Source organism: Paralichthys olivaceus, chromosome 2, assembly GCF_024713975.1.
Source record: "Paralichthys olivaceus isolate ysfri-2021 chromosome 2, ASM2471397v2, whole genome shotgun sequence".
Taxonomy (NCBI): Eukaryota; Metazoa; Chordata; class Actinopteri; order Pleuronectiformes; family Paralichthyidae; genus Paralichthys; species Paralichthys olivaceus.
The window spans coordinates 3997656-4020397 of NC_091094.1; the positions used below are offsets into that span (position 1 = coordinate 3997656).

Sequence of the window (22742 nt, forward strand, 5' to 3'; positions counted from 1 at the left end):
TGTCGAGAGCTTCATTCATATTTAAAGCTTCACAGTGAAAACCTTAGTTTGTGTTTTTATCTTTGCTGCCGCAGATTTTCAGCTTTCAGCTCACAGCTTTGGTTCTGCGGCACAATGACTGTATCGTTCAGTCCCTCGTCCGCAGCAGATAAGCACCAACACATCCACTGTGATTTATCGCTCCAGCATCCAACAGTTAACAAACACAGTTAAACATCAGCTGGTGAAGAGCGTGAAGCATTTAGCAGCAGAGGAGACAAATATATTTCACTCCGGAGAAGTTAGAGGCCAAACGCGTCTCAGTGTCGTCTGGTTGTGTAACATTAGCTAAAACGTGATATTTACAGCAGCAGGGAGGAGAATTCATGAACTTCAACACAATGATCAAATTAATCTTGATCTGTTCTCATTTAATCATTTCAGTGCAAATCAAACCTGCACAAACCGACTGAAATCTCACTTCAGCCATGATGCAACACACCTGTCTGAACAAGGGGATGGCCAACACCCTCTTTACAACACACACCCACACACACCCACACACACACCCACACCCACACACACACCCACACACACACCCACACTTTTACAAAGTCAGAAGAAACCAAACGTAATTGTGAAAGAAGGAAAAACGCTTTAAATTGTTTTAATGACTTTGACACATAACTCTGTCGGATCTGTGAGACCACGACAACGAGCAAGTAAATCCCGTGTTTACCCAACACGTGGGTTAAACGCCGAGGACGACGACCTGCTGCGTCTCACCGATCAAATCTCCCGGCGGACAGCGAGCGCGGCGGAGCGTTGAGGAACAAGCAGTCTGACGGAAATGAACAGGAGAAGAGCCTGAAAACACACACACTGCAGAATATGCATCAAAACATTAAACACGAAACTGGAGACGCGCTGAAAATTATTCTCGCGCCTGTAACGCTGTGAGCTGTGGACAAAATCCAGGGGCCTCACATGAGGGGCCCCTCACCACAGCTAACCATTAACACACACAACTGAAAAGGAGGCGCTGAGTTACACCACTTTGTCTGACGGCGGCAAACATCTCCTTCCCACGCTCCCTCCCTCCCTCTCCCTCCCTCCCTGGTTGCCTGGTGCGCTCCTCCTGTCACGGAGGTGAGGTATCTGACAAACGGACGTTACGCTGGATCCCACCCAACGTGTCCACACGGCTGACTCACTGTGGTTGCTTGTGAATACTGTTTTCTTGGCGCTGCACTGATTGTGTGAACAGTTGATCCGGAGCAGAAGTCAGAAACACATTACTGCCGCCGGCCTTATCACAGTGGTTCACGTCACCTGGATTAAAGGGAGACGCCCCCTTCCGAGGCCGCCATGTTCTTTACACACCACGGAACAGACAACAGATTTAAAGACGGTAGTAGTTTAGGTTTTGGTCATAAGAGCTGGAGGACAGAGTCAGCCGATAAATCTCTGGTGTCGACTTAACAACAGGACGAATAGCTGACCAGCCACTGACCACTTCTCTGGTGACGGACTAATGTTTCATTTCAGCTCTAATTATTTTAAATATAATAATTTTCTTTAAAACTGACGACCTCAGTGGTTCATCTCTAAAAGCTAAAACGTGACCAGCTCCGCCTCATTGCGTGTGTGTGTGTGTGTGTGTGTGTGTGTGTGTGTGTGTGTGTGTCCCACCCAGCCAGTCATTTCCTCTCTTCTGTGGAAAATCAAACCTCCTCAGTTTTACATCACTGAGCACGTTTCGACCTCGGCTCGCTCTCATCACCAAACACCGACAGGCCTCAGTGACGGCTTCACACTCACACTTTCCTCAGACAGAGAATTTTAGCAGATCTCGCATCAGGTAGAAAAGCTCCTGTTGAATCCAGCAGGTCTCATTACAGACGTCTGAATTTCAAATGACCTCTGGTGCCGACAGACTCAGACAAAAACAACCAGCTCCACTCATGAGCTCAGTTCAGCTGTGGAAACACACCGCGGATATTTAGGGTCCGTCCCAATAACCACACTTGTGGTATTTGCAAGTAATAAAATGCACGTGTGACGTATTTCTGGTGACGGCCAGCGTCCGAGCGGCTGTTCAGACCACCGACGTGTGGTTGTTATTCAGAGTTCACTGGGTCACAATTAAAGGAGTCACATTCCGCTCACATTCAGTATTCACACGCTCTAATGTAAGACCCGCCTCCCAATAAAGTCCCGTCTGCTCTGATTGGCCATCTGGCCCACTCTGTTGTGATTGGTCACTCGCTGCAGGAAACATCTGCGTCTGCGCCCACTTCACCTGGAGCTCGTTGTCTTGCACCAACGGTTCCTGGAATGAGCGACATGTTTGCTCTGTGAGGGGAACGATGGGCTTCAAGGAAGGTTTCCTCTCATCTGATGCTGCCTCGAGGGCTAACTCCGAGATTGCAGCTGCTATGGTTGCAACACGTAGATAAATTAAACCGGATCGCACCAACACTTAGAGTCAGACGAGGTGATTCTGTGGAGGAGAGGAGCTCCTCTCCCAGAAAAACACCGACAAACACCGCAGAACTTCTAACTCTGCAGAACTTTTACATTCACCAGTAACGAGCTGGAGGAAAGAAGTCTCGTTAACGTGTTGTAATTCCTCCTCTTTGTAGCGAGTAACCTCCGCAAATACCACATCGTATCCATCCCCACTTTTATTTTACAGAGGCTAAAGAGAGAGATTCACTGAGGGGACTCGTCCACACAGCGATCTGCGGCACAGCAGACCGTGGTGAATTGTGGGATACGCGTAGCTCTGAACACAGCTTTGAAGTGGTGATCGGAGAAGTGCGTATCGAGTGCGCTCAGGCATTTTTCTGATGTGGGACGCACATGGATGCACTCAAGGCGGCGAGTGTGGCAAGAGACGGCCCTTTAATGACAGTTTACGTTCTGGTCTGACTCTGAATTTGAGCTGAATGACTGTGAGGACGAGGATGTGTCAAAGTGCGAAGACGTCCAGGCAGAACAGCAGACGCACAGTCTGCAGGGAAACTACACACTAATACACACTAACACACACACTAACACACACACACACACACACACTAACACACACACGGTCCTGTCCACAGGTCTGACCACAGATATGAGATGAGGTCACTAATATTGGCCTGACATGGTTCTTACAAAAAACAACTCTCTCTGTGTGTGTCTGTGTGTGTGTGTGTGTGTCTGTGTGTGTGTGTGTGTGTGTGTAAACTGCTCCGTCAGCTCGTAGAGCGGCTGATGAAGAAGCAGAGCGGCTGAACTCCGCTCCTTCATCAGCAGCAGCAGAGCGACGCCTGAACACACGCCTCTAGAATAATAACAAGAAACTGCGACAAGAAAGCAAAAAGGGATTATGGGTAGGGAAGCTGGATCTGGATCCCCGTGCTCGGAGATCTGGACTTTGTTTGCTCTAAATTCTGGGAAAAGAAAAAAAGCAGCGGATTTGCTTCCCGTCATTTTCTCTTAATAATCATTCAGCTGAGTTTTTAGGCTGAAACAAGCGCGAACGTCTGAAACGCTGCCGCTGGGTCCTCTACTAAAGCTGCAACATGGAACTTCACCACTAGATGTCACTAAATTCTACACACGGAACCTTTAATCAGTCATCACCACGTGAACCAAACTTTAAGATGAACCGATTTTTTTTTACGTAACAGTAGCTTCATTTATTATCGTACATATGCAGATTTAAAGATTGGTGTGTGTTTTCTTCCCACAGGTGACGACATTGACCTTAAGTTGCGTAATTGTTAAGCTCAGTCTGGCATCTGAAGTTCCTGTCACGCCCAAGTGCTGAGTGTAAGCGAGTCACGGTGAAAGCAAAAGGACTGAAATAGAAACAAATGTCATGAAAGTTGAATTAAAGGGACGTTATGGTTTCTGCCTCACAAAGATCTGTCGCTCTCAGGTTCGAAACACAAACAGGAGCGAACTGAACTTTGGTCAAATCTCATGAAACAACAAGTGGAGTTTTTGTAAAAGCAAAATTGAAGCACATTGTTGTGTTGGCAGCTGATGGACGATCGGGGTTGATATTTAAAATGTCTCCTCACATATTCTATCATTGCAGACGATAACTCATCCAGTCGCTTGTCATCGCTGCTCCCTTCGTCTCTAAAATACTTTTTCTTATGTGTAAATACTTTGACACACTTTTCCATTGTGTTCATCAATGATATAAATATGTGGCTCTCTGAGGTTCATCAGGGGTTTTGTGGTTTTTCTCTTGTTGAGGGTGAAGAACAGAGGATGTCGCACCTTGTTCTGATCTATGAGACAAATACAATTTGATTGATTCATTGAAATTCAATTAAACTTTTTTTAAAAAAAGGTGTTTCCCTCTCTCACCTACATGCGGCCAGGTGAGTCCAATAAACTCAGATTTGAGAGGAAATGTGAAGTCACGTGTGAGCCGAATTGAATTGTGTTTCCAGCTGATTCAAGATAAATCATTTGTAAAAGTTTAGGTTATAGTTATCGGCGTGAAAACCCGAATTGAACATTAAAACGCCGGTTGTGCGAAGGTGAGTCCGGTGTGCGGGCGGTGTTGTGGCGCTCGAACGTGCCACTTGAACCACACGACCGAACCCCGTGGTGCTCAGACTGTCGATCATCTGGATCTGGGGGCTCCAGAAGCTGCCATCTTGGCTCTTCTGGACCAGACCCAGGAGGACTCACCTATGGAGACCAGCTTGATGTTCTCCTTGTCAAGGAACTCCAGAGCCAGCGACACGTTCTCCAGCTTCATCTGCCTGAAGTTGGGCCTCGGGTGGTACTTTCGGAACATCTTCTTGTGGCTCAGCACCTCCAGCAGCGCGATGAGCCTCAGCCCGTCCCCCAGGTCCAGCTGCAGGTCCACGATCCGCTTGTTGACGCACTTGAGGTGCTCGTTGATCCAGCGGGTGAAGGTGTTCTGCTGGATCTTCTTCCACGGGGCGTCCTCCGCCAGGTCCTTCTCTGTGGCCGGCATCTTCCTCGGGCTCTGCGGGGGTCACCGCCTGCCTGTGGCTCTCTGGAGGGGGTGTGAGGGAGTCTCTCTGGGGAGGGTGTCTCTCAGCGGGGATCGGAGCTTCGTGTTCCCGCAGAGTTTCTGCTCCGAGCCGCTGAAGTTTGAAGTTTCTGAACCGCACGAGCACTGGTGGCTGCTGCTGCTGCCTTCAGGCGCCGCTCCGAAAACTGGGAATGTTCAGCTTCTCCTTGCTTTTCTTTAGGTTTGACTGCGGGGGCGTCACTGATGTTTTAGCGCCGCCCAGTGACCAATTAAAAAATGTTTGTGATGGATTCTGTAATTATATATATATATATATATATATATATATATATATATATATATATATATATCACTGCTTCCGAGGAAAATATAATGAAATGTTTTGTGATCACTTGAATTTTCTTTTGTTATAGAATCTATAACAAACACACAAACTGTTCAGCATCGTCTCTATGGAGTTTAAAGTCTGTTTCACTGGTGTTTTAGCGCCACCCGGTGCAGGGAAATATAATGAAACCTATTTGCAATCAATTAAAAAATGTTTGTGATAGATTCTGTAATTATTATATTTTATATATATATCACTAATTCTGATTGGAGGAAAATGTAATGAAATGTTTTTGTGATGAATTAAAGGTTCAGTGTGTAGAATTTAGTGATATCTAGTGTTGAAGTGTCATGTTGCAGCTGAGAACCCCTCACCTCACCCTCTGCTTCCAAACATGACAGAGAACCTGTGGTCGACTTCAGTTCTCATCAAAACTCAGGTGTTTAGTTTGTTCAGTCTGGACTAATGTAAAAAAAAAACATGGCGGCCTCCGTAGAGAGGGTCCCCTCGATGTAAATATAAAGTATTTAAATATAAAGTATTTAAATATAAAGGGTCTTTTCTGAGGGTAAAGAAAACTACAGTTCATACAATTTAGATTAAATGAAGTAGTAAATACATCATAAGGATTATTTTACATAAAATCTTCCAAAAGTTTACTTTCACCTAAATCTTATACACTGCACCTTTAAATAAATGTTTGATGTTATATATATATATATATATATATATATATATATATATATATATATATATCACTGCTTCCAATTGGAGGAAAATATAATGAAATGTTTTGTGATCACTTCAATTTTCTTTTTTCATAGAATCTATAACAAAAAACTCAAACTGTTCAGCATCGTCTTTAAGGGGTTTAAAGTCTGTTTCACTGGTGTTTTAGCGCCACCCGGTGCAGGGAAATATAATGAAACTTTGTTGGGTTCAATTAAATTCTTTTGTTATAGATTCTATAACAAAATATAATGAAACATTTTGTAATTATTATATTTTGTTATAGAATCTATAACAAAACAGGAACGAGACAAAAATGGTGGCGGCAGCTGATCGTGGACGACGATGATGATCGAAGACTGCTTCATATACGTCTCCTCACATATTCCACCATTACTGACAATAACGTTTGTCATGGCTGCTCCCTTCATCTCTATCAGACATTTTCTTGTGTACAAATACTTTAAACATTGATAAACTTTTTAATTGTTTGTTTCCTTTATATTAGCTTTCATATGTTGGTTTTGCTTTGGTATGTTTACAACAGATAAGTTCTGTAGAAATAATTATATTTTACTGAGATTGTTTCCAGAGCTATGAATTTGTGCACATCTTCTTTAAAGCAGTGATTTGATCTGTAAAGCTCGTCCGTGTCTCTGTGCGTGTGACGGTGAATGAAGACGCTGGAGGCAGGAGGTGGTGGGTCAGCTTGCTACAACTTTAATCCAAACATCGCTCTGCATATTAAACACATCTGAATCATATCCTCTACACGGCTCCCTCTCATATCTCTAAACAATTTTAACAAAATAAGTCTAGTAGCACGTCATTTCAATAACATTTTATTTTACAATTCTCTCTCTGTACTGTTCTGTAGTGTTCTTCTCTTTAAACATGAGGAATATTTGTTCATTGTCTTTTCTCTCTCTCTTATTTATTTATCTTTTTTTAAAACACGGGGACAAGACAGAGTACACAGATGATGACAAACACTGCTCAAGAGTCCAGAGTGGGAACCGACACACACACACACTCACTCACTCACTCGGACAGACACACACACACACACGATCTCAGTAGCAGACTGAAGTGTGTGTGTTTGAAGAGAAGACGGAGAAGTGAGGATCAAAACATTCAACTGGTCTGATGTGAAAAACAATGAATTTGGTTTGGTTTCAAAGTTCCGTTAAAAAACTTTTGAAGTTCAAATAGCAAATAGAAAAACTCAGATCAGAGGAGAATGAGGCGTTAACTGTCTGTCAGCAGATATCTCATCACTCAGCTCTGCACTGGTGGACTTCAGTCTGAGCAGGACTCCGTGCTGCGTTCAGGGACCCTGCAGTTTTTGGCCACCATTTGCACTGTGTAACAAAGGTTTTGCAGGTTTGCGTGTGCATGAGGAAACATGACACACGTTTCCTGCCTGAGATGTTTTCCCGCTGATCGACAGCTGACAGAATAAATTGTGGAGTGCAGCCCACTCTGTTGATATTTATTTTTTGCGTGGCAGAAAACCTCTGTGCTGCAGTACGATGACTGACCACCAGGAAAAAACCGGCGGTAGGATTCAAATGTGGCATCGATGGAGCTGTTTGAGCAGCACCATGATTGACAAACACGATGCATCATGGTGAAGTCAATGGGATTAATCCTCAGGGAAGCAAATTTTAAGTTGTTGAGAAAATCATCCAGCGAAGTTTCCAGATGATTTTAACTTAAGGTTACAAACTATTTCCTGAGCTTTCAACCCTCATGGGCTTCACCAGCACATAGACGGAGCCCAGTTATCATGTTTCACTGTGAAGGTCCTGAGTGGCAGCTGAAAGCTCTGGTGTCCATCTTCTCTCCAAACAACACAGACACACCTCAGACAGTCAAAGACGCTATGTGAGTGTCTAAGTGTGTGTGTGTGTGCGCCTGTGTGTGCGTGTGTGTGGTAGTGTTTGTCCGCACACATACACAAACTGTGGTGTTAGTTAATCACATCAGAGGCACTTTGACCTCTTTTACTGTGTCGCCAAATAAAAACAAAGAAAATCAGTCTGACTTTTATTTTGAATAATGTGGCTTCAAGTTTAAGCCCCGAACCCAAAAACTCCCGAAAACAAAACAAACAAAAAGAAAAGAGAAAACAACAGAATACGCCACGTTTAAACCTCCAACATGGCCGACTGAAACCAGAACAGAGCGGGACTTCCTGAAACCGGCTCGACGTGACGAACACTTTCCAGCAGACTCGGGTGAAAGTTTGACGACGACGACTCATCTCTTTCGAATGAGTTTCAATGTCGAGATAATTTCTATACGACTGTGAATGGAAGCTATAATCAGTTTGATATCTTATATTAACGTCCTGGGTGAAAGGATTTGCTGCTTTTCTTTATCTTGATGACAGTAAGTTAAACCTCTTTGTGTTTTGGACTAAAGTTTAGATGAAACTAGACTTTGTGAATCTGGAAACATCAGACTCTGTTTCATTCGGCAAAATCTGGTGTAAAGCCGACGAAAGAGAAGCAACAAATAGATATTTACAGATTGACTCTTGAATTGTGAATAAAAAGGTGACAGCCCTGATCGCTTCTTGCCCCTGATTCTGTCACTTGTCAGTTGTTCTGTGATCATCTGACACAAAACAACTTTCTCATGAATACGCACCATGTGACGACATGATGAACTGTGAGTTATTAGAACTAGTTTTTGACGTCTACATTTGAGGCTGTTAAAAAAGAACCCCAGAGATGAATGTGTCGTTGGTTATAAGTCAAGGGAAACGTGATGCGACTGTATCTCGCTGAGAGCCAATCAAATGTTTTCACACGGGTGAAAGCAAATGTTCCTCTCAACACACGCGCATCAGCTTTCACAGGTAAATGTGGATGGAGTTCTCTCGACCGCCCCGAGATGCTGGAAAGTGTTCCTCCACCCTGTTCCGTTTACAAAGGGACGGGTGAGAGCGCGTGTGTGTGTGTGTGTGTGTGAACGTCACCTCAGGCTGTTTGTGTGGAAGCTCAGATCTGCTTGAGAATTTGTTACCTAGAAATCAGCAGAAAGACGAAAAAACCAAAAATAAAAGCCCCCACCACAGCCGAGAGAGCCGAGAATAAAAACGACAACGAAACTCCCGCTTGCAGAAAAACAAACGAACAAACGAAAAAATACAGAACCCAAACAAAAAAAATAATAAACCAAGAAGCTTCTGAATCTTCTGTAGAAACCACAACCTTTATATTCCCTCTACAATTATGTACAATTAAACTTTATACAAGTAAAGCAGTGATGCTCTCCTCACGGCGCCCTGTGTGTGTCTGTGGGTTCTTGTGGCCTAAGTGGAGCTGCTCTTGGAGAGGTTGGGGTAGAGGACGGCTGCCGTCACGGCGACCATCACTGCGATGACCGGCATCCAGGGGCTCCAGCCGCTCTGTCCGAGAGAGACGAGCACACGCAGGAAAAACAGAAGGAAGGTGGAGTTAGTTTGAACTCTGGGTCCAAAGGTTTTCATTCAAACTGGACTAAGACCAGGAGGGAGAGAGTGAGGAGAAAGAAGACAAGGAAGGAGAGAGAGAGAGAGAAGAGAGGACCGAAGAAAAAGGGATGAGGAAAGAGAAAAGCTGCTGAAGTCCCTGAGGAGGATCTTTTTCTGTTTTTTCCACAGAGGTTTTTCTTTTAATCTATTGAAAGAATCTACAGCTGATCTATGAAGAGGCGACCATTCGGCCTGTGTGTGTTTGTTTGTACACAAGATAAAACTACAGGACAGAAACCATGAAACCTCCACGAGGGGATGTGGGTCGCTAACTTCTCCACAGCTCTAGATCAGAGGGGCGGACCATTTTGCCCATTTTCCCAGGAAATAATTGATCCGATATATTGATGTGATATCTATGTGTGTTTTGTGCAGATCCAAATAAAAATTCAGAAAGTGGGGTAGGATTTTTTTCAGCTGTTGTAAGAATGCTGGAATTTTTCTCACAATTTTGAGGCGGCTTCATCAAATAAAAAAACGTTGATTGTCTTATTCCCACGTCATACACAAAAGGAATAACTTAAATATTAATTAACAGAGGATACATGAATAAATAATATCGTCTTTTGGGACTTCAGGGGAGGAAGAGGAAAGGAGTAAATAAAAGAAATTCAACAGGTGGAAGCAGCAAAGTAAAAAAGCCTGAAGAGGTTACCTGAGTAGAAAAACAGAAAAGTTACAGACCAGTTTTCATCCACAGCAAACAACTGGAAACACTGGTCAGACATTAGAGAATAAAGAAACGAGCAGCAAACAACACAGAACGGACAGGATGGACAGAACGATGAATGTTTTCAATGGCTGGAGGATGAGAAAATTAAAAACACTGAGGAGAGTCAGTGTGAACAAAACACCAAACCTGCAAACAGGTAAAGAAAAACACAACGAGATGGAAAAATAACCGATTAGGCAGCAGACTGGATGCAGAAAATGGAAGAAACCACAAACCCTGTTACAAGAGATAAGAGAAATGAGCATAAAATGAAAATAAAATGAAAGCACCATCACTGAGAGTGAGCGTGAGCTGCGAAGAGGCAGTGAAGGAATGACGCAGCGCGGAGGAGTGTGTAAGTAACCCACCTTTATTAAGAGGTGGTCAGAGTCTGGCTCTTTAAAGGGAAAATATATCTTTAATGTCTCACTGTGTCTCTGATTCCAAAACAAAGTTAATTCAGACCTGTTGGTGTTTGAGGGCTGAGCTGGCGCGGGATTATTATTTGAACTATTTGTTAATAGGAAGAAAAATAAATGATATTCAAATTTTAATTGCTGCTGTTTTTGTTGAAGAACATCACAACAACTAAATAACGGTCAAAGAGTTTTTCTCGTGGGAGCTCAGAATGTTTCCTTGAAGTTTAGAAATGCCGACAGGCGCCGAGGACACGGTATCTCTAAACACAGGGTCTGAGGTTGGTGGGAGCTCGTCCCTTTAAAGAGCACGTTTCAGTGTGAGCAGAAGCAGAGGAGGTGTGACTGACCAGTGGACAGATGGACAGACGGGCATGCTTTAGTTTGAGCAGTTAAACCAGAAGACGAAGACAGACCACAGTGATGATGATGATGATGATGATGAAGTGTAAGAGGTGAAGAGTTTGTCCTGCTGATCAGAATTCAGGGTTCGACTCTTACAGTCGGGTTACCTTCATGTACTAATCTCCAAAACTAACTTTCAGCTATAGACGGTTTATAAAGATGGACGGCATGACCGCTCCCTAAAAGTGACAACCTCCATCAACCTGGAGGCTGGTCATAAACGCCACCGCCTCCGTGTTAGCGGAGGGGACATGGAACAAACTAAAAAGCCAAAGTAGACGTTAAACGGATTTTTCTCAAAGATGGTTTCTGTCATTTTAGGTCGTTTTTTTATCAAAGTGATGTTAAAATGTTTATGTCACCGAGAGGTTTGGTTGCACGATGTCATAAAAACAGGGTGAAGCTCAGAGCACGTGTATCGGCAGAACCTTGGTGCCGCAGCTCCACCCCACGATTACTGCTGCTCCAAATTATGCCATGAGCGCGAGATGGCAGCGACTGCTTCCGATCTGTTTTGGCTTCACTTCTGGAAAGTGGATGGAAGTAGACACCCATTGTCCATCTTTATATACAGTCACTTAAGTTACTTGACAAAATAAAAGTTCTATTGATATTTAAACGTCAACAGCAAGAGCAAGAATTTAACCGGCGAAAAAACGGCTTTTGGCAAAACAAATGACTGATTCTCGGTTGTGGGTTCCTTCATCGTTAACTTCTCATTCTCCCACTCAAACATACGACCCTGAATTCATCACAGAGCAGCACAATGGTTTCACCTCAGTCAGCTTCTCTTCGACAGATGGCGGACAGATGGAGGCGACAGAGAGAGAGAGAGAGAGAGAGAGAGAGAGACAGACTGATGTCATGTCGGTGTGTACCTTTCTACCACAACTGGCCGAAACACCAGTAGAGCAGAGCCAGGACAAGGCCCATGAATATGGCTTGGACAGGCTGCAATATGGATGGCTAGAGGGAGGGAGGGAGGGAGGGAGAGGGACAAGAAGAAATCAGCCGGCAAAATCAACCAAAACCAACATGGAGGATGGAGCAGCTACAGCGAGGGGGGAGGGAGGGGGAGACAGAGAGAGAGAGAGAGAGGAGAGAGAGACAGAGAGAAGAGCCGTAGAAAGACTTGTGTATCTCGTCAGCTGTTTCTATAAAGCGACACGCCCATGTCTATACATTCAGCAGCCACATTCACAAAAAAACAGAAAAAACAGAAAAAAGAACGGCCCCTCCGTCACCACGGCGACCTTTCATCACCAACACTTTCAGCTCATTAACTTCCTGCACCAGGACGTCTTGTTCAGAGACTGATCTGTAGCAGCTGCTGCCTGGCTGTTAAGGGTCAGAGTGGATTTTGCGGAATCTGTTCTGATCTTTAATAATAAAAATAACATTAACGATGATGATGAGGATAAATAGCAGCTGATCTGAGGATGGGTTCCGATCATCTGTTCTCTTCTCTAACTTTAAAAAGAGTGAGACCTCAGCCGCATTCAGTGACCTGAGAAACAGTGAGGTCGACTTCAGGCAACATTAAGTGCAGTGTGCAAAACATTATTGAATTCTTTAGTTGATATTAAAAATATGATTTTTACTGTGTAGAACAAACAGTAAATGTCATAATTCTCTAGAAAACAAACCGTTGAAAATCAATCCAACGAAGCATTTGATGATTCAGGTTCAATAAGAGTCTGAAGAAGATTTAAGACTGGATTCAGATCTGATGGAATGTTATGGAAAACCCATCCAAACAAAAAGACTGAATGTAAATCCTGGTTCATGTGAGGAATACTAATATCTGTTGCCTCTAAAGTGATAAAACTCCAAACATTGTGCCTGGTGAAGATAAATAATGGACTTGAAGGATAATTATGGCTCATTACAACTTGGGACTTATTTTCTTTGTGTGGTCCATCATTTCTATCAGTTTTCATATTGTACCTAAGTTATTGCTGAGATGTAAGAACATGAAGACGTCAACATCCCCCGAATTTATTAGATGAGCAAAACAATTTATTCGGTGATTGAATAAAAATAAGTAATGTCAGCAAAAAGTAATAAATGTTTAAAGGTTTATTTCTAAAACTAATGGTTCCTGAAGCAAAGTCTTAAGGGACGTGTATTATAAAGGTTGATACAATATCATTATTTAAATTCAGGATACTTTATTTATCCTTCACTGGGGACAACTGGAGGCAGCAAGTACTGATAATAACTGACGGCAATGATGGACAAAGCAACGAAAACAAATGAAGTTGTAAAAAACAGAAACTATCCTTTAAAGGGGTCCGTTAAAACAAATGTATAGTCCTGTCTGTCTAGATCAGGACTCTTATTCTGAAAAACAACATCTACTGACATATCAACAGAAGCCTGAGGAGGAGCTGAAGAAAAGAAGGAGAAGAAAAGGAGGAAGAAGGGCAACAGAGGAGGAGGAGGCTGCTCTGTCTCGCTGTTTTCGTCTAAATTTCTGATTCATGTTTCCTGGAGTTTTCACAGCGGGAGACGAGCCGCGACTCATCAGCTTAATATGGAGAAACAGACAATAAAGGTCTATTTGCATTAATCTGCCGGAATCACACTTCAAATTTAATTCTTGTGACTCGTTCATCAAAGATTCTGTTTATATATTTATTTAATTTGCATTTACCTCCATCACATAGTTTGTTATCAGTCATCTTTGTTAGTTGGCAGGACTTTCATTAAACTCTGATTACAGACTTGTTTGTGTTCTACGTCTAGAGTTAGCGTGTGAGCAGTGAGGAGGGAGGCAGTGGAAGATCTGGGTGGGTTATCGGCTACAAAAGTCCGAGACTGCCAGAGTGTCCATGAGCAAATCTGGTGCTTCTCCTGCATCCATCTCAAAGAAAACTGAATAAATACATCAACAGAACTGTGGAACAACATCTAAAGCTGAACAAATGCAAAAATAAAAGGTTACAACACAAATAGTCCAATAGTTTCATTAAAAAAAGATAATAGTCTGTGTGTACGAGTGTGCGTGTGTGTGTGTGTGTGTGTGTGTGTACTCACGGAGCTGGTTTTGTCCTGCAGTAGCTTCAGGCTGCTCCTGCACTGCTCCAGCTCCTGGTGGATGTTCAGCTTCTCCTGCTCTGTTCGCTCATAGCGCTGACGGAGGTCCAACAGCTGCGACTGTGTGTCTTCATACTGCGCACACGCACACACACACACACACGTTATCATTTTTATATACAGATGTGTTCAGTGTTTGTAAAGAAGTGACTGGAAACCTTCCAGGGGTTGTGTACCTCCTTCTGCAGTGTGTGTGTGCGGGCCTGGGCCTGGTCCAGCTGGCTCTTCAGCCTGCCTGCGTCCTGCAGGTGTTGGTTCTCCAGAGAACCCAGTTTGTCCTGCAGAACCTCCTCCCTCTTCTCCAGAGACTCCAGACTGCTGCTGAGGACCAGACTCTGCTCCCTGGTGCTGCACACAAACAAACACACCACAAACATGTCAGCATGACAATTTAATTTTAAAGTTTAACCTACTTTTCAAACAAATCTGTTTCACCAAAAAGTTGTTTTCTCCTTCAGCCTTTTCTCTTCCCCCAAGTAATGCACCACTTTCACAACTGACTTTTTAATGTTGAAAAAAGTAACCTTCTCTTTATTTAAGGAACCTGTTTATATGTGGTTTCATTAGCAGTAATTTAATTTATCAGAAAACAGTGAGGTGAACTTTTAGATTCAGGGCAAAGACTAAAAAGATGCCCATTGGAAGGTAAACATAATTTCTGGAACTGAACCTCACTGACGTCCTCAAGAAGTCCTCAGGAAAATAGTTTCTGCTAGATACGATTACTGCTACCGTCAACATGAGTGTTCTACAACAAAGTATGAATTTGAATTATAATTCTGCAGCATGTTTGTGTTCAGGAACAGTTGGAACAAAAAACCCTCTGCTCTTTTCTTTTGAGCTGCTGAAGAGGTAATTTCACTAAACTGCGACACTGAGTTAAAGAAATAATTTTCTGGTTGTACGGCAGCATCTGAGCAGGGACGGGACAGAGAGCTGGAGTGGACAGGCCGTCTGGCATCTGCAGTTTTTTCTGGGGGTTGTGCATTACTACTATTCCTGACAGGTGCCGTGCATGGCATCTACACTTTATTGGAAACTGGTGAAAATTCAGCTGAAGCTCAGATAAAATCCGGCTGAGCTCTCAGCTCTGATGAGAACACGGAGTAATGGAGAACAGACGGAGCACAGAGCTGCAGTCCGTTAACCTGCTGACTGCTCGGTCCACTTCAGTCAGCTGTCAGTCACCTGCTGTCCCCTTGTCCTGCTCTGCCTGAATCAGCTGGTTCCTCCCGTCAGTCGATGCTGACTTTTAACTCTCAGCAGCGCTTCTGTTATCTCTGCTGAGTCAGAATTTATCAACTCCATCACGGCTGTCACAAAGACTTTTAGGTCCAGTTTTTTTTTTTTTTTTTTATGTCCACACCCATTTGACACACTGACCCTCAGCTTTAGATACAGATCAGAGCTGAGAGCAGAGGAACTTTTCAATATAGTTAATTTTTTAGTTTAAATTGTTGTACAATAAATCCAGTTATTATTATTTTTATTTAAAGACACCGTGTATGTGTGTGTGTGTGTGTGTGTGTGTGTGTGTGTGTGTGTGTGTGTGTGTGTGTGTGTGTGTGTGTACCTGCTCAGCTCAGCCTCCAGGTGGTGCAGTTTGTCTGTAAGAGATTTCCTTTCAGCTCTCAGGCCGTCACAGTCCTGCTGCAAACACACACAGCGCTGCTGCAACGTACCACACTCCACTGAGAGGGGAAGATGGGGGGGGGGGGGGGTGGATGAGACGACATACAGTTATAATCAATAGCCAAAAAGATAAGTTTGTGATTGGCATGCACACACACAGCTCACCCTGCAGCTGGTTAGCGGTGTTCTGCTGTTGCTGCTGTTGTGTGAAGGCCTCCTGAAGTCGACTGATCTCCTCCTCATACTTGGCGGCAGTGTTCCTCCAGTGCTCCAGCTCGACGCGCACACCGCCCAGGTCAGCCTGCAGGGTGGTGATTTCCCGCTCGCGCTCCGCCGTGGCTGCCTCCATGGCGTGTCGCAGAACGAGGATCTGACAGCAGCAACACAAACCAAGTGGAGGTCAGATATATATATATGACCAGGATTTAAATAACAATAAAGGTGAGTGAGAGTCTGAAGATCTAAGACGGGAGTCAGGGGATGGAGAGAAGAGGTTGGAGTTTTGAGATAACATTAATACTCATGTCTTTGTTTTGAAGCTAAAACGATCTCTGTCACGCTGTTACTGACGGTAAGTGTACACAATGTTTTGTTAAGCAGAGAGTTCTGAAACTATAATGAGGCCAGTAGCATTTACAAACTTCTTCATCGTAGGCACTCGAAAACAGTGTGAATGGATGGCAGACATAGACGTAGCAATTGTGCATTTAAAACTAAAACATATTGGTGGAGCCTAAGAGGGGCGCCTGGAAGTTGTTGAACTAAGTAAAAGTTGTGAGAAAGTAGAGGAGGCTGTGAGGAGTAAGAGGGTGTGTAGGTGAGGTGGAGTAATGGTACCTCCTCCTGGGCGGAGTAAAGCTCGTCTCTGGTGATGCAGATGGTGCTCTCCCTCTGCTCCCTCAAAGCCTCCATGTCGGCCTGCAGCTTCCCAAGCTGAGCTGAAAACACACACAGGGAGCAAAGCAGATAAATATGATGAACGATGATAAATACAAATGTACGGAGAGTGTGTGTGTGTGAGTGTGAATGTGTGTGTGTGTCCTTACTCTGCAGGTACTGGATCTGTTTGGTCGACTCTTCAGTCTGCTGAGAGTTACTTCTCCTCTCCTCCTCCAACAGAGCTGCAGACAGACAGTCACACATTCACTCATGTGACTTACAATGAGAATCTGAATTAAATCTCCTCGCAACAATGTTAGAAACTATAAAATCAAACATTGGAGGGAAACTCAATTAACAAGAGTCATTCTTTTATTTTCTGATCAAGTCAAACATGAGGAAATTGAGGAATCTGCTCATGCAAATAGGATCTTTAAATTTAGTCTTAGCTTCTAGAGGGTTTACTTTCTATACACTTAGTTACCTTGTAGCTCCTGACATTTCTGCTTGCCGGTGTTGGCTAATTCCTGGGCCTCCAGAAGCTCTCTGTGGAGATGGTGGATGACCTGCTCCGTGTCTCCAGGCTCTAGACCAACCCGATGCAATTCAGCTGCACACAAAGCAATTTATAAAAAACTTTAACACGTGTAAATAAAGAGAGTGAAGCATTTTAAAGAACCTGCAGGCAACAAAGTAACAGAACAGCTCCACCTAACGGCTCAAATCCTTAGTTTGTGGTGTGTCAGTGAAGCTCGGAGACGAACTACAAAGCAGAGAGGAGTTGCCATGGTTACCTTTGAGCAGAGCTACTCTGTTCTGTGGTTCGTTCAGCTCCTGGTCGTCCATGTTGCCGTCTGGAAAAAAAAATTTTTTTTAATGAAGGCCAAAAACAGACCTTTAAAAATATATAAGGAAAAAGAACCAGATATAAAAATGATTACAGAAAAAAGGTGAAGACAATAGTTAAAGTTGTATTTTTTAAACTAGAAGAAAAAAATATAAGTATACATAGAAGCATTTTAAAAGTGTCTGGTGTAACATCAGGTGAAGTATAAATGATTCTCTGAACAATATTTAGAACACATCCCATAATAAATGTATTACAGAGTGGATGTTCAACATGTAACAGAATAATGAGCTCCAGCAAACAATTTCCCCCATTTCATCTTAAACAATGTTAAGCTACAAAAGTTACTACAAGTCAACGGTTCAAACTTCAGAACAAAAACTTCACCTACATACCAATGAGACTAATGTACTCAATAAATACTGCACTTTATACTTATTCAATATAAGATGAAATACAATTATAGGAATCCAGAGTGTTTTACTGACCTGACGTGTCGTCACTACTGCGATCTTTGCTCGGACTCAGTGTGTCTGACATGTCTGACTCTTTGGCATCCATCTGATTCCCTGTGGAAACACACACACACGCAGAAAGAGAGAGGAGGGGCGTTGAATAAGCGGCACATAAGTGTGTATGTGTGTATGTGTGTTTGTGTGTTTGTGTGTCTGTGTGCAGGCAGTTTGTCTCCACTTCTTCACTTGACTGTTTAGAGGTTCAGATTTGATGTTGGAGTTAGAAAACGTGTAGTCGTGAGGGTTACGGTCGTAGGCCAAGAAACTGACCGGGTCCAGAGCAGAACAGAAACATAAATGTTGGTCTGCATGTTCAGACAAAATGTATTTCAATGTGCCAACGGCCTCACACATGACTGCTGCTGCTGGGCTGAGCATTGTGTGTCCACAGAGAATCCAAAGGATGGACAACAGTCAGACCTCTCACAATGGCAAAGACAAGGGCGAAGGTCAGAGGTCAGATTCCTCCTGGTCAGCAGTTTGGCCCTTGTGATTACTTGTTCACAAAAAATAAAGTCCAACTAAATGTTCCCACATGTACGAATATTAATCTAATGAAACTCAGACATTTAAAAGAAGTGGTACAACATCTCTAACATGACACTAGAATACACTTCTCATGGGAAGTTTTGGAGACTCGTGATGTGTTAAGATTAAAAAGTATTTAGTGTGTGTGTGTGTTTACCTTTGAGTCGATCAGGGCTGGCAAGGATGTCGTCCTCCGCTGTCTGGTTGTTCTGTAGGTGGGCGTCCAACACTTCTACAAACACACACACATAAGGGTTACATTTCCAGTTCATTCCGGTTATTCATTAAATGTCATCAGAAGAAAACTATTGGTGAGTATATGTTCCTCTTGTCTTGAGCTCTTACCATCAAAGTTGGCCAGTTTGTGAATTGAAGAACTTACAGTCTCTTTCAGCTGTTTAACGGCTGCAAGGAGAAAAAAAAAAAGTAATCCAGGAGAGTCAGTGAATGAAACAAGTTTAAATCTGTTGGAAAATACAGATTTTGAACTTGAATAAATTCAGATCGGTCCAAAACTCTGCACACGTCTAACAGAAAAACTTCACATTCTTTTTGACAACAACCAGCAGTCATACAGGCATGTACTTGTGTGTTTGTCTTGTTTATCACATAATAATGAAAAGGTTAGCAGGTAATTCATGAAAAAGTGATTGCCACAATAAATTACTTGTTTTAAGATAAAATCTTGGAACTTAAAGTTGTGTAGTTAATCTTCTCTGCAGGGGAATCAAACAAATGACTAAAAATAGTCTACAAGAGACTAATCCAGGATACAGATTAAGGTAAACAAGCCATCGTAAACTGGATTTTACCTCAGTTGTATATTTAATATGTTAAAGCTTGTGTACATTTCTTTTCAATAAATATGTAGGAGATAATCTATAAAGTCAAAGACCTTTTGAAATCACTTTAACAAGATAAACCGTGTTCAATCAGATAAATATCTTCACCCGCTCGACAGTAACCATGAAATCCACACGCTTCAACTCATTATGACTCTTCTATGTAAACCCCCCCCACACACAGTTTCTGAACATAAGTGACGTTTCCTCTCAAACAAAAAAGATTTTAACTTAATCTTTAAACCGTCAATCTGCTTTCAGTCGCAACACGAAAATCTGTCATCTGATAAATATTTCAAATCCAAACTAAGTTACGCGGAGGACATAAGCGACACCGACGGCAGCAAAAAGCCACGATGACGACTGTTCATTTCCTCTGTGAAACATCAAAAAACTGTGATGATGATGAATGTCAAATAAATGTCTGATGATTTTTTTCCATCAACCAACGTATTCATTATTTGAGAAATATTCACAGATCTGTCTTCAGCTGATGGGAAAATGTCACTGAAGCCAACAAAAAAAGGAGAAGATGCAATAACAGTTAATTATTGGTTGGCGGTAGAGGGACATTTCTACAGATGAGATACTTCAACTGCTTCTGGTGTGAAAATGTTATGTGAGTTAAAATGATTTATTAGAGGAGCTGATGAAGGAAACACAGGAAAAGAGAAACAAGGTTAGTGAACTACCCCAGTTAAAAGCTACAGAGGCAGCATGCAGGGAAAGAAAAGATGTGAAGATGTGATTAAGAAAAAGAAAACAGGGGTGTGTGAGGGATTTTTAAAAAGCTGAGAACCGCAGGTACAAAACACACTAAGAACTAGACGGGCACTCAGAGAACACGAACCACTTTATCACCACCTGTTTAGTATGAAGACATTTGACAGGTCATCAAGAGGCTCATTATCATTTTTTTGATAGATCAGTTTTCTGTAATATATTCTTTTTTTCACATTTGTTTAGCCTGTAACTTTTCAGCTCAACAGATAATCGACAAAATGTGGATGTTAAAACCGAGCCACACAACAGCTTCAGGACTTTTTCGTGAAGCGTTTCTGCACTCCACAGACTAAAGAAACTCCACACAAGACATCTAAACAAATGTTTCGATGGAGTAGATTTCAAGTGTGAAAGGGGCCGAGTTCAGGGGAAGACACGCAGCAAACTACTCAAAGCCGAACCTGCAGGGTTCAACCACGTGAGCTTGGATTAATCAATGTTCTGTAACCAAAAAGCAACTTCACGGTGGTGCTCAGGGAAGAAATATGTGGGTCTAGTGTCTGGGCACCATGAATGTCAGTACGAAAGGTTGCTACAATCCCTCCTGTATATGTTTAATGCATGTATTGCAGTATAAGTACAGGAATAGTCAGGGGATCACCAAAATAAAAAAAATAAAAAATAATTTCAAGACCATCCATGTAAGTTTTGAGATATTTCAGTCTGGACCAAAGCGCTGGAATGGCTGACGACTGATATATCATCAGATCAATGCGTTGAGGCCAAACAGAGATCAATGTGATGAATAGATAAAGGATAAAATATTATATGGTTATATTGCATAGGGTTATGATGAGTCAAAATCATTAGATGGTAACACAGCAGTCTGAGAGAAGACAAACAGGAGGATTTATAAGATCATTTTCATTTCTTTTTTCTTTTTCATCATGTGTACTCTTTCCCGTGTATTGTTATAGTCATAGTAAGTAAAAAAAGAAAAGACTGTGTGTGTGTGTGTGTGTGTGTGTGTGTGTGTGTGTGTGTGTGTGTGTGTGTGTGTGTGTGTGTGTGTGTGTGTGTGCGCGTGCGTGCGTGCGTAGCAGCGTTCAGCAGAGATGGATATTTGTACTCACGCGGACACTCAATCAACTGTTGGATTCTAGTCGAGTCTCCTCCGCTGTTGTTAACATGACAGTTGTCTGATAGAAACACAGAGAACTGACGTTACTATGACGACTATCAGAGTCGAGTTGGGTATTTATCTCAGATTTGTTAATTCTGCTTATCAACATCTGATCGGACTGAATCTTGACTGAGGCCAACGCATCAATGATTTAAAGCAGGTCGGAGCTTTTTCATAATATTTTAACTAATCATACTAATGTTTAATGCTCACTTTCCAATCATTGTTTGATTTCGTCACATATGACGTCAAAACTATAGGATCATGTCGGTTAACTTCTTTTCCACATGAGATTATTGGGTAGAATTATTTCACTTGTCACAAACTCTCACTTTATTCTTCTGTATTGTGACAATAAACACATTTGTTAACACATGTGTGACCAGCTATGTGTTTACCTTCTGCTCTTACTCTCTGGATTTGATAAGCTGAACCAAAAACCACATTTTATTTTAATCAGCACTATGTTTGTAAATGGTTTTAAATATTCAAAATCGGTTCTAAATACCCAACTCAGTATTTGATAGGAGATAGAAAGAGCCGAAACGTAGACAGCGAAGACAGAAACAACGAAGGGCATACAGATAGAACCAGGATAACAGAACTATCCAGTTGCAGAGACTCAAAACAACATGAACACAGAGATGTTCGATAAACAAGCAGACAGGGTAGAAGTCGAAGCCAAACGTGGCAGGTAACAAAAAGATATAACAGAAACCACAGCGCTGTAACAACAGACAGGATGTGGACAGCAGACAGACAGCTGAGGCAGAAATTCAAACCTCTTCATAACTTTTCAGCTCAACAGAACATCGAAAAAGATTTGGATGGAAACAGTTCAAACTGAACCGCGCAGCAGCTTCTTGACTTTCTCATCATTTTAAATCTTGAAGAGTTTATGCACTCCTAAAGAAACTCTAGAAATCTGTTGCACACAAGACAAATAATGAAAGTCTAAAAAAAAAAAGTGGACTCCAGCAAACTTATTTCTTTCTGCAGTGCTCCTACTGTTGATAGATCATCCCCTCGACTTAACGATAAGAGTAAAATCATTTCTGATAGGTGGCATTTCATTTTTCTATTAGTCTTATTTCAGCTAAAGAAAACTAAGGGAAAAAATGACTAAGTATACTGTTTCTAAAGCAGGATCCAGGACTGGCATTCAAAACTGGCTGCCTAATGTACACTGCAACTACTAAATAACAGTATGTTCAAATTCAAACTTCTACAAAAAATTAAAAGAAATAAGAGGAAAATAAACATTTCCCTGGATTAAAAGATTCTCATAAAGTTTCCAGTGAAGAAGAGCTCAAGTTAGATGAAATTTGGCATCTTGAACTGACTAACACCATCAAGGTCTCGTTTGTATCTTGTTTTACGGCTTATTT

At 42.3% G+C, this 22742-nt stretch overlaps 2 protein-coding genes across 19 annotated transcripts in view; both read right to left on the reverse strand.

Annotated features, from left to right (window-relative positions):
- flnbl (filamin B, like) overlaps nucleotides 1-5180 on the reverse strand; it is a 47727-nt gene extending 42547 nt beyond the window's left edge. The window contains exon 1 of one of the 2 annotated variants that reach the window (XM_069516528.1): nucleotides 4681-5180. In XM_069516528.1, the coding sequence (XP_069372629.1) occupies nucleotides 4681-4972 (292 nt within the window). In that variant the 5' untranslated portion in view covers nucleotides 4973-5180. The remainder of the gene's footprint in view (nucleotides 1-4680) is intronic. The other variant, XM_069516522.1, reaches the window with a different exon arrangement.
- A 1567-nt stretch (nucleotides 5181-6747) lies between these two features.
- The window catches only part of slmapa (sarcolemma associated protein a), a 43815-nt gene continuing 27820 nt past the window's right edge, over nucleotides 6748-22742 (reverse strand). For 6 of the 17 annotated variants that reach the window (XM_069531927.1, XM_069531876.1, XM_069531887.1 and 3 more), the window contains 14 exons: nucleotides 21305-21370; nucleotides 18952-19011; nucleotides 18764-18838; nucleotides 18052-18132; nucleotides 17511-17570; nucleotides 17201-17326; nucleotides 16884-16958; nucleotides 16675-16775; nucleotides 16003-16207; nucleotides 15779-15896; nucleotides 14382-14553; nucleotides 14146-14280; nucleotides 11985-12072; nucleotides 6748-9468 (listed from right to left, as the gene is read on the reverse strand). In XM_069531927.1, the coding sequence (XP_069388028.1) occupies nucleotides 11989-12072; nucleotides 14146-14280; nucleotides 14382-14553; nucleotides 15779-15896; nucleotides 16003-16207; nucleotides 16675-16775; nucleotides 16884-16958; nucleotides 17201-17326; nucleotides 17511-17570; nucleotides 18052-18132; nucleotides 18764-18838; nucleotides 18952-19011; nucleotides 21305-21370 (1358 nt within the window). In that variant the 3' untranslated portion in view covers nucleotides 6748-9468; nucleotides 11985-11988. The remainder of the gene's footprint in view (nucleotides 9469-11984; nucleotides 12073-14145; nucleotides 14281-14381; nucleotides 14554-15778; nucleotides 15897-16002; nucleotides 16208-16674; nucleotides 16776-16883; nucleotides 16959-17200; nucleotides 17327-17510; nucleotides 17571-18051; nucleotides 18133-18763; nucleotides 18839-18951; nucleotides 19012-21304; nucleotides 21371-22742) is intronic. The other 11 variants (XM_069531895.1, XM_069531873.1, XM_069531879.1 and 8 more) reach the window with 3 other exon arrangements.